At 44.2% G+C, this 18,355-nt stretch overlaps 1 protein-coding gene across 1 annotated transcript in view; it reads left to right on the forward strand.

Moving 5' to 3' along the window:
- Positions 1-18,355, forward strand: part of CUBN (cubilin) — a 258,604-nt gene that overhangs the window by 235,249 nt on the left and 5,000 nt on the right. The window contains exons 60-65 of the mRNA XM_059404241.1: positions 525-733; positions 8,761-8,923; positions 9,491-9,696; positions 12,558-12,705; positions 13,853-14,034; positions 17,104-17,269. Of these exons, the coding sequence (XP_059260224.1) occupies positions 525-733; positions 8,761-8,923; positions 9,491-9,696; positions 12,558-12,705; positions 13,853-14,034; positions 17,104-17,269 (1,074 nt within the window). The remainder of the gene's footprint in view (positions 1-524; positions 734-8,760; positions 8,924-9,490; positions 9,697-12,557; positions 12,706-13,852; positions 14,035-17,103; positions 17,270-18,355) is intronic.

An 18,355-nucleotide genomic window follows, 5' to 3' on the forward strand; every position in this document is an offset into this window, starting at 1 on the left:
GTTAAATGGCCCCCAGCCTCTTTCTAACAGGTAATTTACATAAAAGTTTTATTGGGAGCCAATTGTCTTGGAATGTTGGGTAAATTCTTCATAAATTCAGTTTTTAATCTAATAGTGTTCATAAAAGCAGAACATAGAAATAAAATATGTTCATGCTTTCCACATGTTTTGTTATGGAAAACACCTTATTTTCTAAGAAACTGGATTTTTCAACAATAGAAAAAGCTTCAATAAATCCCATCCACAGTTCTAAAAATGCATATAAAACTAAATATGGCTCCCCACTTTTCTAGGTGACTAGAAGGGGGACTCACAGGAGCAGAAAGGAAATAAGTAACAAAAAAGCTAACGCAAGCTTGAGCAACGCTCACATAAGCCCCCGGAAGCCCAGCGCACCATCTGATAACATTCATGCAAGTGTCCACAGAATAGAAACTATGTGATTTTTTTTTTTAACTCTCCATATAAAATTTAAGATCTGTTCTCTTTGGTTTGCACAGTGATGTGTCTTTGTTGTAATGCAGGGCCTCGGCAAGGATGTGGTGGTTATCTGACGGGTTCAAATAATACCCTCGCCTCTCCTGATTCTGACGCCAATGGAAGATACGACAAGAATTTAAACTGCATCTGGATCATCACTGCACCTGTAAACAAACTAATTAAACTTACCTTCAACACATTTTCTCTGGAGGCGTACAGTATTTTGCAAAGATGCATATATGATTATGTAAAGGTAAGGCTATTCTATTTCCTAACCAAGTCTTCTGCCCAAGACTTTAACGTAGTGTGTGTCAGTTGATACCATTCAGGGAGTCATGAAAATTTTGAGTTCCACTAATTTTTAAAATAACATATTCTATATGAATATAACATTTATTATTACAGGAGCACTGTCTTGATATCAGGTTAACCTCCAATATGGATGGCTCAGAAACATCTTGTAGCTAACACTAGCTTTAAGATTTCCTGTTCATCCATGCTTTGGCAAGAGAGGATCTATGGAAAGATGGGTTGTATGGACAGAGATACTTGAAAGACCTTCGGCAAATCCTAAAATGAAGTTTATATATTTACTTTCCATATTACTTGTAAATGTAGAAAATAACTTGGTTCTGAAGTCCCATTAAAAGCAAGTCAGGAAACTTTTCTGTTCAAGTTTTAGTGATTCATTAACATTAAATTATTGTATTTATAAGGACATATGAATTCAACCCCCGCCTTCTTTTTCTTTTGTTTAAGTAATCTCTCTACCCAGTGTGGGGCTTGAACCCATGACCCTGAGATCAAGAGTTGTGTGCTCCTCCAGCTGAGCCAGCCAGGTACCCCTGAGTTCAGATTAAACCCTCTAAGTAGTATCAGCCAGTGTATACTACTCCACTTTATGGGAGACAACAACCAGCATGGCAAGTTTTGTGCCCATGAGAAGCTTAAATTTGATTGTAAAAATGATGGGCGATACATGCAAGTCAACAATACACTGTTCAGGGTAGTCAATATTGAAGTGCCAAGTAATGCACAGATAGAGGCTCAAAGCAACATCCAAATTTAAAAGGAAGGAACGTTCATGATGACCTGGCATGAAGAAGAAAGGCTTCGGAGAGTGAGGGAGAGGTTATTCAAGTCGGGAGAGGAGGCATTTCAGGCAAGGTGCACATCAAAAGAAGGTAGGTACAGAAGTTGGCATATGAAGGTTCTTAAAAGGGTGATGGGACTGACTTTACTGGAGCAGCGTATTCCAAAAAGTAGCAAGAAATGCAATCGCCTAATTTTATTGCTGGAGAAATACCCAGATCCCAAAGAATCTTGAAAAGTCAAACTAGGAAGAAAGGAAGGAAGGAGAGAAAGAGAGAAGGAGAGGAGAGAAAGAGAGAAAATGGAATCAAATTGATGCCATTCAAATTCTGTGCAGTTGAAAATAAGGAGGAGTTGGAGGTTTTCCAATGAGCGATATGATGAGAGCAGTGTTTAAGGAAGACTAATACGGAGTCAGCATTTCAGGTGGGGGGTGAGCAGAGAGCCTGGAGGGAGGACCCCAGGAAGAGGTTACTTTTAGATAAGGATGGTACAGGATGGCGCTATCAAGCCTAGTTTAAGATGAACTTTTAAGTTTGAAAATTGTCTTATATTTTAAAGAAATTATTGTGTTTAATAAAAGGGAAAGAAAACTCGTAAAATATGTGTCGAACACTTAATTACATACTGTCATAAGCTCCAAGCCCAGGAGAGCAGGAGAATGTCAGTACTGTTAGGGGGAGACCATGCTTTGTAAGGTCGGGGTTCGGTTTGGGGGACAGCAGGGCAGACAGGTGGGCAGAGGATGGGTCGGGGCTCCAGCAAGAAGAGAGCAGCACGAACAGACAGGAGACAGCAAAGGAACACTTCTGCAGTCAGAACAATCACTGTTTTCTTTCAGGAAGGCAGCATGGAGCTGGAAAGCCAGCCTTCTGCTCCATGTCCGGAAAAGTACGCAGTGAGGCAGTCAGCGAGGACAAAAGAGGCAGGACAAGAAACAGACAAGTCAAGGGAAAAAAAGATAAAAGCCATGAATAGTGGAGAGTCATGGAGGTCAAGGGAGAAGAGTTGCTCACCAAAGATGGGTGGTCAGTATTTTCAAATTATAAATTAGAGGCCAAGAAGGGAAGAAGAAGGAAAAACTTGTCAGATTGGATGACAACCATTTTTAACTAAAGTATGGGCACAGAAGCCAGTTCCTGAAAGACTGGAGATAACAAGGGATTTCAGTTTAGGTTGAATTCCTTTCTAAAATAACCCCAAATGGCCAAAGCAGCAGCAAAGCTGGTATTCCAGATGCTTTGAGAGCTGCCTTGGTCTTACAGGGACGGGGTGAGGGTGGGGTCATAAGCCCTAGAGGCAGGTGGTGTGGACTCGAACCCAGTGTCACCAGGCAGATTCCCTCACTGCCCCAATCCTTTCTCACTTCATCTAGTAAGACACAAATGAACAAAAATCATAATCAGACTTACTTTGCAAGGTTACTTTGCGGACAAAGATGATGCAAGCTAGACTGTTTGGCACTGGGCTTGAAATGCATTTAAAAACAAATTCCGGGGCGCCTGGGTGGCTCAGTTGGTTAAGCAACTGCCTCTGGCTCAGGAGTTCTAGGATCCAGTCCCGCATTGGGCTCCATGCTGAGTGGGGAGCCTGCCTCTCCCTGTCCCACTGCCCTCTCATGCTCTCTCTCTCTAAGTAAAACAATAAAATCTTAAAAAAAAAAAAAAAAAAAGGCAAATTCATTTCCCCACCCCTGACCCTGGTTAATGCAAGATAGGCAAGCTGGTTTGGAATCACTTTTTCTTAAAACATCAAAATAATTGATTTATACATAAATGACAGTAAAAGTAAATTTATGCAGGAGGTTTGGGGTGTGGTCCTGCTGGGAGGAAGGTTGATTGATATTCTCATCCTTTTCTGAGTGTGATTTGATACTGTTATTAAAGCAACTAGCAATTTTCTGAATTTCTTTAAGTCATTTGGGACAAAAATAGCAATATCAAAAACAAGGAGTTATCATCTAGTTTAAATATAAAATGTCTCCCTCCCACCCCTTTTCTAAAGAATTTCCGTTCAGATCTACTCTTGTATTCCTTCTTGGGAAAGTATTTTCTCTATCCTGGCAACTTTTCCAGCTTTTACCAAACTGGCAGATCAAAGTATATGGCCCTTGGCATGTGAAGCCTGGAGACAGACGTATTAAAGCGATTCTCTGCCATAAATGGGACGTTTGATTCCTTGTAGAGTGTTTCTTAGATACTATAATCAAATCGCTTTTTAGGAAAGCTAATTTAATTCAGTTCTGTAGGTCAATATGCAGATGAAAACATGGCAATTCCCTCATCCATTCATAATTATATCTCTTATTTTTGGAAGGGTTGATTTGAAAAATTACTATGGTAACTGCAGTACATCGTGACTACGTGTTTCACCAAGCATTTCTGTTGAAATTAACATCACGTCCATTCCATAAAGGGTCATGTGGCACGGCGATGTGCAAGGCACCCCACGGCAGAGGTCCAGAAAGGTTAAAGATAGGGTTCCCCAAGTTGCTGTCAGGAAAGTGGAGGAGGTTGTCACGTAAGCATATAAATTATCGCACAACAAGACAAAAGCCATAAATATAAGCAATGAACAAAAATAGAGTAGGTGTAATTGAGTCACTGAGGGATTCAGAAGAGGTTGTCTCCCTGGGATGGCTGAGCTGGATTTCGGAGGAAAGTCAGAGAAGCACACTTGCTTTTGGAGGGCCACCAGAGAGAAAGAGGGAAGGATGGACTTGCAGCTCTGTAGTGTCTGACCCAATCTGCCAGCGGTGAAGCATTTCTCTTATGGTGAGCAGGGAGAGAAATGGCAGGAAGGGCTCCGGGCTGTGACCCCGACTGACGTTCCTCTGCTGGGAAGTATGGAGCTGGTGCAAAGGAAATGGCTCCTTCCTAACACTTCCCAGCATCTTCCCAGTCTGAGCCCTGACCGCTCGAATAGCCAGTATTTCATGGTGCTTCCTTGACTCTCTGAAGTGAAGGTTATCTGTGCTATAACCTACCCATATACATAGCTTCAAAAGCACAATATAATATACTAAATTCAATGAGAAGGAGGACTAAGAGGAGAGTATGTAAAATAGTGCAGACCTAAATACATAAATGCTCTGCTTCAGCTGTATTATGCCACATGATAAAGTAGTCCAATTCTTCTAGGTAGGATCACGGCAAATACAAAAGTATCCATTTAAACTAATAGCAACAGGCTGTAGTTGCAACTTAAATGCCAGTATCCTCACCGTCAGCCATAAGGATTTATAAAATAGTGGAAAAACTCAAAAAAACTTTTCTAAACAAAACAAAGTCCAGTCTTCCTTCCACAGACACAGTAACTGCATTCTTGGAAATTTGGTGCCTATTAAAACTATGTGAAATGTTTTTGCATTCTGTAGAGTATGGATTTAGGTTCTGGGATTTCATGACAATGAACAGTTTTATTATACAAATGTCTAGCCAGATGTTGAAAAGTTACAAGGGACATAGTAAATCTTCAGTTGGCAGAACTGTCCTCTGAATTGCAGCATGGGACCTGCAGTGTGGCTTCTACACACTAAAGGTCAGTCATAGCCCCGAATTATCGTGATGACCCAGAAAACCTGACATGCTTGCAACCCTACTCCCATGAGTACCTCTGTCTTCACCCACTGGTGAAGTCTTAACCATTCAGTCTGTGGGCAGTCAGTGTTAGGAGATCTGCATTCTATCAAGGCATTGGGTTCCCTGAGCTAGTCCCTACCATTCATTCATTTCTTCATTCATTCATTCATTCATTCAGTAAATGTCTATTTGAATACCTACTATATTCTAGACACTACTCTAGGCACTGGAAAAGAACATCAAGATAAAAATAAATAAATGAAATTTTAAAAAATAATATAAAACCTCCTGTATTTACAGAACTGATTCTAATCACTGCTTCTTATGGCCCCTCCTGAGACCACCAAGACCAACAGGACATTATTCCCCATAAGATTCTGAAATGGGTCAGAGTTCAACCCCAAATCTGAAAAACCACTCTCTGTTCTCTTTCCCATCCCAAATTACACCCAGGCATGTCCGGCAGACCCTAACCAAGACTCCTCAGTAAAATAAAAAAATTCATGGCGATACTCTAAAATGCAGCGTAGGGACGCTCCAGATAAGAATATAAAAATCCTGCTGTTGTCACATTCCCAAGGAAATATTAAAAGATAAAGCCCTAAGAAAATTAATGTCCAAAATGATTAATTAAATTTGAAATGAAGTAAAGTCCAATGTTGCCCTTATTGTCTTATTGCCCTTTTGCATTAAAAGTTCAGAGAAAGTAAAATCCCAACATGGTCATCCCCACTTTTCTCCTCTTGTTCAAATTAACAGCCAGATAAAGACCAGAATCTGGTAGTAGTTGTAGTCAGAGGCTATCTCTGTGAGCAATTCCTTCAGGATCTTAAGTAGATTCTTAAATGCTCCATTATCTGAGTTTTTACAGCTGAGAAAACACACAATCCTTCTTAGTGCTTATCGACCCACCTTAGAACCTAATCCAGTCTCCAGGCCTGATGGAGTTATGCCGGGTGGCAGGTCCCCCCCGGAATGAAATGTATAGCTGCGTGAGATTGTGCGGATCTTAAGGGCATGATCCTCAGGGCATCCTAGTCCATATGATTCCCCACCTTCATTGCACGGTGTGCCTCCTGCCACACACCCTGGAGCTACCCTCCTTCGTGGAGGTCTACGCATCATCAGGGGCTGGAGCGCAGATGGAGGAATACTGGCTCCAGCTTCACAGGAGTCTGGAAGCCGGTGTCAGTGGTCCAGAGGCCACCAGTTATCCAGTTCAGCTCAATGACAAGAAATCGTTCTGTAGCGGTGAATGAACTGATGCACACAGCAGCGGGAGGCCAGGCACTATGCAATTTCTGTCTGTCACATTTACCAGTTTTCTATTCAGAACCCAAATCAGGTCCCAGAAGACACAAAGTCTTTCTCGTGAGACATAAGGAACTCCAAGGCTGTGTCCCGGGGTGCTGGCTCAGTCCTGCATCCTCTCACCCAAATGCCAGGCAGCCCGAGGGAGTTGTGGTCTCTTACATGCCTCTTGCTCGCTTCTGGGGCCGTCCACACCACGTTCTGTAGGTTGGGATGCCCTTCTTCCTTTTTAGGTATGGGAGGTCTCTACCTAATTTTAGATGCCTCTTCAAATGCCTGAGATCTTTCCTGACTCCATCATCTGGGTTCTCTTATTACATTTAAATCCTTCACTGTAGTATTCACCTTTAGAATTGACATATATATATATATATATATATTTTTTTTTCAGTATATGGATCTCTTTTATCAGTTAATGTCAATGAATGTCTTGAATGTATGGAAAGTGCCTTATACATCCTTGTACACATAGGACCTAGCACAGAGGAAGAGAATAAAAATAAATATAAATAAATGAAAATAAAAAATAAAAATGCTTGTGAGTATGAATCTGATGATACAGGTGGCAGCCATTATCGCAGTGTTTTAACGTGTTTACCAGAAAAACTACCTAAAATTTGGCACATTTCCTCTTCTATAAAATGAGGAGGATAAGAGACTCTCCAGTCTCTTCTGGCTCTAAATTTACTAAAATCCCATGTAAGCAGGAGAGACAGTGCCACCTAGTGGTCAATTGACTTTTCCGCTTATTTTTAAATGACTATACATTCCTAGCATTTTAGAATAATGTGATCGTGAGTACTTTGGAGTTTATAACACACCATAGTGCTGTTATAAATTCAGTGTTTGGATCTACACACACATACTTGTTTTAGAAATACCGTGAAGCTGACTCAGCTGGAGAAACTGAATTTCGGGTCATAGGCTTGAAAGAAATTTAGGTGTCCACCGTTTTGACAGGCAGGTGTCTGTTGAAGGTTCCTATGGCTGGGAGTTTTTCTGGATGCTGGTGACGCCATTGTGAATAATCAGTCTTCCCACCCAGGGGAATCGCATTTTTATTGGGAGAGAGACGAGAAAAAGTAAATAAACAACAAATAAGATAAGCTTTGATTATAATAAGAAAATAGATGTTGGAGTTCCACATAGGGTTTAGTTCTCTGAGGAGGTGACATTTGAGCTGAGACCACATGACAAGAGGGAGTGGCCCCTTCCAGAGCTGGGGAGAGAGGAATTGTTCCCCATGCTAGGAGCAGCTAATGTAGGGGGAGAATAGGTCCAGGACGGGTGGGTGCTGGGAGAGAGGGACCAAAGCACTCTTCATTTATTAGACATGTACTGGGTGCCTTTTGTGTGCTTTCTAAAAACTGGGGACACTGCAGGGCACAGATCGGACAGCAACCTGTGTTTCCATGGAACTAGTGTCGTCTTCAGAGAAAAGACAATAATATAAATAATATATGTACTATGTGGAGATAAAGGCATGCTCTAAAGAAAGAACAAAACAGGAAGGGAGAAAGGGAATTGGGAGTGAGTTCACACTTTAAGGAGGGCGGTCAGGGCGGCTTTAGTGAGTCGGTGATGTTTGAGTAAAGTCCTGCAGCAACGAAGAGAAGTGAAAGATACCGTTGTATAGAAGAGGAATGTTCTAGCAGAGGGAACTGCAAATGCCGCAGCCGTAAAGCAGCAGCAAGCCCGGTGGACTCAAGGACAGAGAGAATGATGTGGAGACAGTTAGGTATCAGATGGGGACAGTCAGAGGTGGCATGGAAAGCAGGGGCTCTCCGGCCTTGATGGCCACTGTAATGGCTTTAGCTTTCCTATTGAGCGGCTGGCAAGCAGCTAGGAAGGTTCTGAGCAGTGACCTGGTCTGAGTTACATTTTAACTGTATCCTGGGACTCACCTCTTGAGGAGAAGCTAAAAGGGGACAAGAATGGAACCAGGGAGTCAGCAGTGAGAACCCAGGCACGAGATCTCAGGGGCTTGCCGCTATGTGGCGGTGAGGGCCACAGGGCGGGGGCAGTGACGCTTCTGCTGACTCTAATGACATAGTAGTTTCAAGTCAGATAGGACTTTCCTAGTGAGAAAGGATTTGTAGGCATCATACCAGGTTTTTACTGAAAATCATTAAATAGCATCAATTCAACAGCAGCTGTTCCTAGGTTAAAACTCGCTCTAACAACATCAGTGTAAGTTTCTTCATCATGACCTGGTGTGACTCCATGTCCATTTCAGTGTAAGATATGCAACTTCTTTGTGAGTAATGGAAAGTGGATGAACTATGTTTCTTTTCAGTTGTACGATGGAGATAGCGAAAATGCCAACTTAGCTGGAACATTTTGCGGTTCCATTGTACCTGCTCCCTTTATCTCTTCTGGTAACTTCCTGACGCTTCAGTTTGTCAGTGACGCAACTTTAGAACGGGAAGGATTTAATGCTACGTATACCATCATGGACAGTGAGTAAATGGAGACATTTTATGTTTTATGAAACGTGTACTTTGCACTAAAAATAACGCTATGCTTCTACAAATGCAATGTTAATTACTAAACTCAATGTTAATTACTAAATCCAGAGTTAATTCCTATCTAAACTCAATGTCAGTTTCTGAATACCATGTTAATTACTCTGTGGAGTAATCGGTGATACAAATTAGGTATGATTCTTTTTTTGTTTTTGTTTTAAAGATTATATTTAAGAGAGAGAGAGGGCATGAGCAGGTGTTGGGGGGGAGGGTCAGAGGAAGTGGAGAAGCAGGCTTCCCGCTGAGCAGGGATCCCAATGGGGGCTCGGTCCCAGGACCCTAGGATCATGACCTGTGCCAAAGGCAAACACTTAACTGACTGAGCCACCCAGATGTCCCTAAATTTGTCATGATTCTTAGTGAAAATTACTCTACCTTCTTTATAGAATGATGTAACTACAGTTCTTTGGGCTGGAAGGGTAGGGAAGGCTAAATTTTAAATATTGTGTGTATGTGGACCCATGAGTAAAATTTGTCTTATAAGCTCTACTCTTTTCTCAGTGCCTTGTGGTGGAACATATAATGCAACTTGGGCCCCGCAGAGTATTTCATCACCCAATTCATCAAACCCAGAAATCCCACTTTCCATGTGTACTTGGGTCCTCGAAGCCCCTCTGCATCAGCAGGTCAAGATAACAGTGTTGGCCCTGCGACTGCACTCCGAGGACTGTGACCGGAATTACCTAGAGTTTCAGGACTCACCTGAGGTAATGATCAGAAGACACAGGACAGTCCCATCTGTTTTTTCACCAGTATTTGCAAAACACGTGAAATAATGAGGGCATAATTGAATAAATTCTCAAACCTACCTCCAGCTTAATGAATCCAAACCATGCATATACAGCCATATATTAAAGGGATTAAGAAACTTGTACTTGGTCTTGTAGGTGAGGAGCTCTCAAACTTCCTTGTGCATAAGAAGCATCTGGGTGTCTAGACAAAATGCATATGCCAGGGCCCTGCCCGCCAATGCTGAGTTCCCCACATAGTGCCTAGTCATCGAAATTTCTGGTGAACATCTTCAGTGTTCTGCCACTGGGGCTCCAAGGACCATACTCGGTGCAAGGTTGTTTGACACCAGTCCGATGGGACTATATTCATGGTCATGTAAGAGAGAACAAAAGAAAAAATTGTTTTTGTTTAAAAAAAAAAAAAAAAAAAAGAAGAGAGAGAGAATTGTCCATGGGCTAGAATGCTGAGAAGACAGTTGGATGAAGAGACGTAATAGTAACAGAAGGTAAAGTAAAGAGTTGGGTGTCATCATTCCACGCATGGGTCAGTAGCTGAAATCACAAGTCATGAGTTTATCCACAGAGGCTGTGTAGTGTGGAGTCATGACTGGACATGGGCCCCTGGGAAAACCCCCCCAGGAATTCCTGCATTGTCTTTGAGCAGTTTGAGGAGCAACTAATCTGCTTCAGGTCATTCCCACAGTGTCATAGTCAACCCCCTGCAGGCTGGCAATAGCAGAGGGTCTGATCTGTCCCTTCCTGAGTTTGGGGGGGTCCTCCTTACTATTTACACATGGATCTTGGTGGTGGTAGAAAAATCCAGTTCGGCTGACTCCAGTTGGAGAGGCCTGAGAGGAGCTGGCTACTGAGCAGACACTGTATTTATTCGATCTCCAGAAACACAGGCACTGAGATATATCCCAGGCTCCCACTGTGGCCAAGGTGTGAGGTGATCACCATTTGGTCGGCAGTAGTTTTCAGATTCCCTGGCGGTAACCTTCCTACAAGGTCTTCACGCCAAGCAGAACAAGGTCCTTTGGTTAAAGCTATTTCAATTTCCCATTGCTTCCCAAAGCCGAGGTGATGGGAATCAGGCCAGACTCCCCTCTGAGTAGGGAAAGGCTATGTACAGGGCACAAGACAGCTCTGGATGGTAACAGCAGCTGGATGGGCCCCAAAGAAGACCCAGCATTTGTCATGAATGAGTAATGTCCTTTGACTGAATGACTAAAGGAAAGAACAAAGGATTTCAGCCTGGGTAGGTTGGGAGGAAAGATAGGAAAGTGACTGATAACTGGGAGAAACTGGAACGCTCCTGGTGTCTGAGAGTAGGAGGAGAAGATACAGTTGGAAGTTCGTGGCAGGATCGTGTGACAGAGGCGTGACAGATGGCGCAGAGCTGGCATAGGCAACCATAGGGAGCAGAGGTGAAAGTCCCTGGAAGTGAGGAATGCAGATTAGGGTGTTGGCGGATCCCCTGTAAAGACACTGAAACCTCTGAGGGTTGAGAAAGGAAGCGGGGTGCAGGGGATGACAATGAGCTGAGACAGCAGTCTTTGATGAAGGAAAGGGAGAGGGAAAGCGAGAATGGTGAGAAGGGTGAGAGGAATCTTGGGCCAGATGTGGAGACCCTCAGAGGAGAACTGACTTTGATGCAAGGATGGGTACTGCAGGGAGGGACCTGGAGACACCCTCCCCCCCAGAACCCCACCACTCTTCCTCCTCAAGGACTGTGGACTGTGGGAAGAGAATGGCTTCCACCAGCAGGCTGCAGAGGACCCAAGCTTCACTCAAGGCCAGGAAGTGGAAAGGCTATGTGTGGATATATACAGTGGCAGTTAACATTGCTGTGCAAGTTCAGAGGAGGCCACAGGCAAGGTTAGGAAAGGACCAGCAGCAGGAGACTGGGGGCAGGGGAATGGTGGGTAAAAACAGGCATCAGCAAGGGGAGCTTGCAAGCACAAGTGGGAAGTGGACCTGTCAGTGGGCACACAAGAGTGAGAGGCAGCAAATAAATGTCTTAACTTTGGTGCCAGTGGTCTTCATGCAAGGATGGGGAGGCACTGGAGCCCATTAGCCTGCTCTTTGAGAGGTGAGGAGGGCTGCCCAGGTTTCAGGAAGGGGAAACAGGGACCACATTGCAGGGAGGAGCTGCCTTGTGGGGAGTCCCAATGTTGCCAAGTATGGTTAGATCAGCTCAGGGGTGGGGAGGGCTGGGAGCTGTGCTGGGTTAGGCTTCTGGGCTTCAGGAAAATGAGGAAACCTAGGGGGCTGTGTGGAGCTCCGTCAGCCTAGATGTGCTCAGAGCAAGCACACGGGCCTTTGGCTGTGAAGCTGCATGAGGGGGAAAGGGTCTTGTCCCACACAGTGTCTGTCTCCTGGTTTCAGCAGAAACTTGGCCTCGCCCTCCTGCCCCTCAGGGAGCGGGAGACATTTGTGGATTCCAAGGCCACCATGAGCCTGGTTGCCCAGGGCTTCGAACACTGTAACTGGTTCCCATGTCCGATTTTTTTTTTTTAATGATTTTATTTATTTATTTGAGAGAGGAAGGAAAGAGCGAGAATGAGTATAGGCACAAAGGAGGGGCAGAAGGAGAGGGAGAAGCAGACTCCCCGCTGAGCAGGGAGCCCAACACAGGGTTCCATCCCAGGACCCCCAGATCACGACCTGAGAGCCAAAGGCGGGCACTTAACCCACGGAGCCACCCTGGCACCACCCCCGCCACCCCCTCATGGCTGCGGATTTAAGCCACACTTTTATACGGAGTTTAGTTTCCACTATGACCTATTCTCTTTTGAAACCAAATCTAGGGTGACGTGGCTTCCATTTCTTTTCAGGGTCACGTAAATCCAGGGCTTCCGGTCTGTGGCGGAAATGCTTCGGCGGCGCCAGCGTTCTATTCTTCCGGGAGCACGGCCGTCGTCGTCTTCAAGGCCGAGGTCCTCAGCGCAGACTCCGGCGTGCGTTTCACCTATCAGATTGCAGGTGAGTCCCGAAGCCCCCACGGCCGCCATTCCCGCTAGAACCCGCTCCCGTGCGTGCGTGCGCCTCCGGTGACGTGAACCACACCCGCAGCCAGAATTTGAACTAGAAGCCCGGGTCCCCTTCAGCCGGTTCCTCAAGCTGGTTTCTGAGGTAAAGCGAATGATGCTAACTGCAGTGGTCAGAGGGCCGGCATAGTCTTCGAAGTTCATGGAGTTAATTTAAGTTCATACCCGTTGTTTTATTAATTATCTACCTGACTGCTTAGGGAACTCACTGTAGGAAGTTATTAAAAGCCAAGAAGTTCTAAAAGGGCAATTTGAGTTATATATATATATATATATATATATATATATATATATTTCTTTTTTAAGATTATTTATTTATTTGACAGACAGATTACAAGTAGGCAGAGAGGCAGGCAGAGAGAGAGAGGGAGGGGAAGCAGGCGCTCCGCCGAGCAGAGAGCCCGATGCGGGGCTCGATCCCAGGACCCTGAGACCATGACCCGAGCCGAAGGCAGACGCTTAACCCACGGAGCCACCCAGGCGCCCCCGAAAGGGTAATTTGATTATGATCATGGCTAAGAAGTTTATTTCCAGAGGACGTTATTTGATGTTCATTTCCAGCTTGATTGAAACCAAAGCTGCCGTTGATTAAAACAGATGAATAGAAGTATTTTGGGTGGTTTTTACCTATTTTTACCCAAAATGATAAAGAGCAACAACTTACCGATTTTATCAGAACAAGCAGTTCCTCTGAGGATGTAAATGGAAATCCCCAGACAAAAGTCTGTCTTGGATGCAGAGACTTTGTGCCTGCAAAGGACTGGACGTCAGCCCACTCCACTGCAGTGTGACTGGAACAGTACAGAGGATGCTGGAACATCCTTCTTCAAAGGAGGAGGCTCACGTTTCAGATTTCCATGGGGACGTTATGTTAGGGTAGGGAGACGCTGCATTACATTTGCTCTCTGCCATACCTTGCTTCCTCTGACCTCGCTTATCTCAAAGGAAAGTGAAAGGGCTGGATTAGCTTTTTTCTGTAGTTTGTTCACATTTAATCATCTTTCTGAATTCTTCCTGTCAGGTTGAAAGAGCATGAAATATCGGGAGGCATACATTAATTGTGAATTTTTTTTTTCTCCAAGGTTGCAACAGAGACTATAACAAGGCTTTCGGCCATCTGAAGAGCCCTGGATGGCCAGATAATTATGACAACAACTTGGATTGCACAGTTACCCTCACAGCCCCGCAGAACCACACTATTTCCCTCTTCTTTCATTCGTTTGGTATCGAGGACTCCAGTGAATGCACACATGATTTCTTGGAGGTAACATACATTTGGTTATCATAGAAGTGAGCTATTTAAGGGACGCCTGGTGTGTTCAGTCTGAGCAACTGCCTTTGGCTCAGGTCATGGTCCCAGGGTCCTGGGATCGAGCCCGGCATTGGACGCCCTGCTGAGTGGGGAGTCTGCTTCTCCCTCTCCCCGTGCCTCTTTCCCCAGCTTCCCCCTAACTCTTTCTCTCTCTCTCAAATAAATAAATAAAATCTTTAAAAAATAAATAACTTATTTATTTGAGAGAGGGGGCAAGCTCAAGCACAGAGAGGAGCAGTCAGAGAGAGAGGGTGAAGCAGGCTCCCTGATGAGCAAGGAGCCTGATATGGAACTCGATCCCATTGGGATCATGACCTGAGCCAAAGGCAGACACTTAACTGACTGAGTCACCCAGGTGCCCCAGTAAATGAACTATTTAACATATGGATTGCTGAAGATTTTTCACCTTTGTCTCTGCTACTTCTAATCATTGATCCCTTTTTTGTTCATAATTTGATCATTATTCTTTCATGCCATAAATATGTACCAAGGCACCGGAAATGAATAGGGAGCAAGACATAGTCAGGGCCCCCAGAAAGCTCACAGTCCATAGGAAAGATAGGAAATAGGTCACATGCAACAGAATCAGCATGGTTAAGGAGCACCTAATTCAGCCCGGGGACAGAGAAGTATCCTGAAGGAGGTGATGTGTGGGTTCAGAGGGAACTATCCAGTGTCCGGAAGAAGCAGAACCAAGCTCCGGGAGCGCTCCGGGAGCGCTTGCCTCTCTGTAAGTCCCCAGCCCCACCACAAGAGGGCCCCCTGCGTCCTTCCCACTCTGCCCAACCTACAGTGTTGAAGTGAGAACCTTAAATTGTCCTTCCAGGGGGAGGCTGTTGTGAATGAGCCCATAACCAAGGCAGTCACTGTGTGGAGCGCAGTGCCTACATTTTGCCATGAAAACCCCAGAGCTCACTTGCATGTCCTTTGCAAACTCTTTTGGATGTATTCATTCTTAGGCAGTAAACTGCGATGTCGCTGAAGACTTGGATATCCAAAGACGCTGAATTCCTCTGTGGATGGAATTTGAATGTAAACCTTCCAGAGGTGCTCTGAGTGGGCATTGTCTCACGTACACAAGAGTCTTCAGTACAGTTTCCACACGGTTTCCTCCTGTACATCTGTTCGCTTGTCTTAATATCCTGGGGAGCTCACCCCTACAGAAATCCTTTGTTAACGAGGATCCTTAATCCATAGTGTAGTGAGTACTTGAAGGAAGCTTGAATCTTTTCTCATGGCAGACCCATGCCGTGGTAGGGAGTGGAGAGGGATGGATGTAGCAGGGCGGAAAGGAGGAGACGGAGATGAGACTGTTTGTGTCAGTCAGGGCATGGGACTCACCCTTATGTGAAATGGAAAGCAGAAGCCAGAGGAGGGGATACAGAGAAAGGACAGAACAGTCCCACCCGTTCGGAATCTCATCACAGCCACCCTTGGTTCCAGCCTGGGCTGAGCGGTGGTGACGGGAGTTATTTTCCTCTGGATGCTGGCACGCGCAGGCTAGCACTCCAGCCCTGAGGTGGGAGCCCCACCTCCCAGCCGTCCTTCCTATTCCACAGAAGTTGGTTTTGAAAACCCTATAAGCAAAGAAAGGAAACCGTAAGTCGGGCCGGTAAAGTACAGCCGCTTTTGGTGGAAAGACTGGGGCGGTTTATTGGCAGCCTTATGCGCCACACTCACCATTCCGTTCACATTAATTGTGCCCGGAACAGAAATTTCTTGGCGAGGACTGTGACCAGATTATGACCACACAAAAGCAAAGCTCTGGATCCCACCTGGAATCTGCATGTGTTTTAGTGCCTTCACCTCCCTCTTCAGGGCTCTCTAATGGCTCAGAGATGTTTATTGCTCTCATTGTCCCATTCTTCCTGTGCAGAGGAAAATGGAGAGGATGATAGTTGGAAATGACACCCCACTTCTCTCAGAGCAGAGCTTTCTGAAATGGGACACAGAGGAAAGAGACCCAAAGTTAAGATAGAGTGGGAGTGGGTCTGGCTCTCCAGCGTTCCTGAATATGGCAGCCGTATCTGTCTGCGGCTGGTTCACTGGCTGCTCCATGCACCGCAAGGCCACTTCGAAGAATAATCCAAAATGCACCAGAAAGACACTATCATCTCCCACTGCCACTCCATCAGCTAAAAAGATCTCACTCTCTGTCAACACCATCCAATAAGACCAGCCATGGCGCTTCTGAAGAACCTCCATGACTGAAGACAACAGCACTTAACTAAATGTTAGATGATGAAAATATAGAGGAATGGAGGAACTTCCAAGAATTTGAATACATGTGTCATTGAAACCACCGTTCATACATGCTGAGCTGGTTCTATCTCTGTGATGCCTGGATAACATTTCTTCAGTACTCCTCAGGAGTCCTCCTCAGAGTCGGACGGCTGAGAAGGCGCAGAAGGAGCTCTGAGGACAGAGGTGGTTGAGTTCCCTGTGGTTACCTGTACTTACCCACTGACTCATTTTCTGTTTTCACATGCATCTACTAGTACTAAGCAGTGAATTTTTTAAAAAAAATCTATTCAACTTCAGGCTATGTTTTTAAAATTACCTAACAGTCAGATTTTATAGATTTATTGAATTGTGTCCTTTTCCTGTCCCAAAATTCCTTTGGTTTTGAGCTTTATTATACTTCGTACGTTGCTTTTTTTCTTTCATAGCCCCTTCATAGCCAAGCAATTTTCAGAGGGAAAAAAAACAGACACACGGTATAATGAATAAAGCATAACAGAAGTGACTGGAAATGGAGCAGGCAATATCCCTCTCCAATCTTTTTGAAATTCACAGATATTTCTGAATTCAAATGCAAATGGTTTTTGATCTACATACTGGATGTTTCTCTCCTTTGCAAGAGAACATGACTTCTGGGTGTGTTTTCATTCTTAAGAAGACACAGATTTTCCAAAGGAGGTTGTCATTCACATTGTCTCCTGTGTCAATGGGGAATAATGAAAAATCAGAGAAGAAAGGAGAATATGCTTAGGTATATTCATTAATGGCTCACTTTTCCAGGTCAGAAATGGAAGTGATAGCAGTTCACCATTACTTGGCACGTACTGTGGAGCTCTGCTGCCAAACCCCATCTTCTCTCAGAACCATAAACTATATCTACGGTTTAAGAGTGACAGTGCAACTTCCAGCCGTGGGTATGAAATTCTCTGGACCTCGTCACCCTCTGGTAAGACACTTGCCCTTTGTAAAGGAAATTGATGTAGGTGAGAAAAACATAGGGGGGTCTAATAAGAAAAGATAATTTAAAGTGACTGTACCGGGACACCTGGGTGGTTAAACGTCTGCCTTCAGCTCAGGTCATGATCCCAGGGTCCTGCCACTGAGCCCTGCATCAGGTTCCCTCCTCAGCAGGGAGCCTGCTTCTCCCTCTGCCTGAAGCTCACCCTGCTTGTGCTCTCTCTCTCTCTCTGACAAATTTTTTTTAAAAAGTGACCTTAGCTTCTTAGCCATCTGTATATTGATTTTTTTTCCAACAAATATAGAGATTTTTAACAATGAAAGTACAGATATCCTTTTTAATTCTATTCTCACTCCTCATTTTTACATACGTATGTAGGACACATGTTTCTATATGTATCTACAGACACATATAGATAAACATATCTAGTAATATGTAGAAATATTGGCGTGCATGTATATATACACATAGAGCATAGATTAGATACAGATTTTAAAATTTTTGGTAATTTCTGATTTTGTCGTCTTTTTAAGTTCTGATTTGATCATCAAGGTAGTTCTCTGAGAATTCAGAAAAGCCCACATGTGTACCAAAAGCCAAGTTACTAATGCATACTTGGGTATAAATAAATAAGCAGCTTCTCCCCTTGCAGCACCTGTCATTTCTTGGCAGTCCTGGAGGTTAATTGCTTTTTTCAGGGCATGCTTGGTTGGTAGTTTATCAAATAACTGAAGGAAATTTAAGTCATGTCAATATATTTAACTCAAGAGAGGAGGAATATCTTTATGAGATGTCCCACTTAGGTGTTTAGAAATATATAAAAACTTTCCAAATAAGAATGACAAAAATGATGTATTTTCAGTAGACTAAGGGACAAGAAATAATTTAAATCTTGGCAGCTAAAGGTGCTTGCAGATGATCTCCAATGCCCTCATTTTGCAGAGGAGGAAATAAAACACGAGGTTAATGGGTTTTCCAGAAAGCATGGCTAGATTGTGGTAGAAGCAGGACCACACCTCCAGGGATCAGACACCCAGCTCAGCGCCTCTTAATCCTGCCGTTCTGTGCAGTTTC

This window comes from Mustela nigripes, chromosome 6, assembly GCF_022355385.1.
Source record: "Mustela nigripes isolate SB6536 chromosome 6, MUSNIG.SB6536, whole genome shotgun sequence".
In the NCBI taxonomy this organism is placed as follows: Eukaryota; Metazoa; Chordata; class Mammalia; order Carnivora; family Mustelidae; genus Mustela; species Mustela nigripes.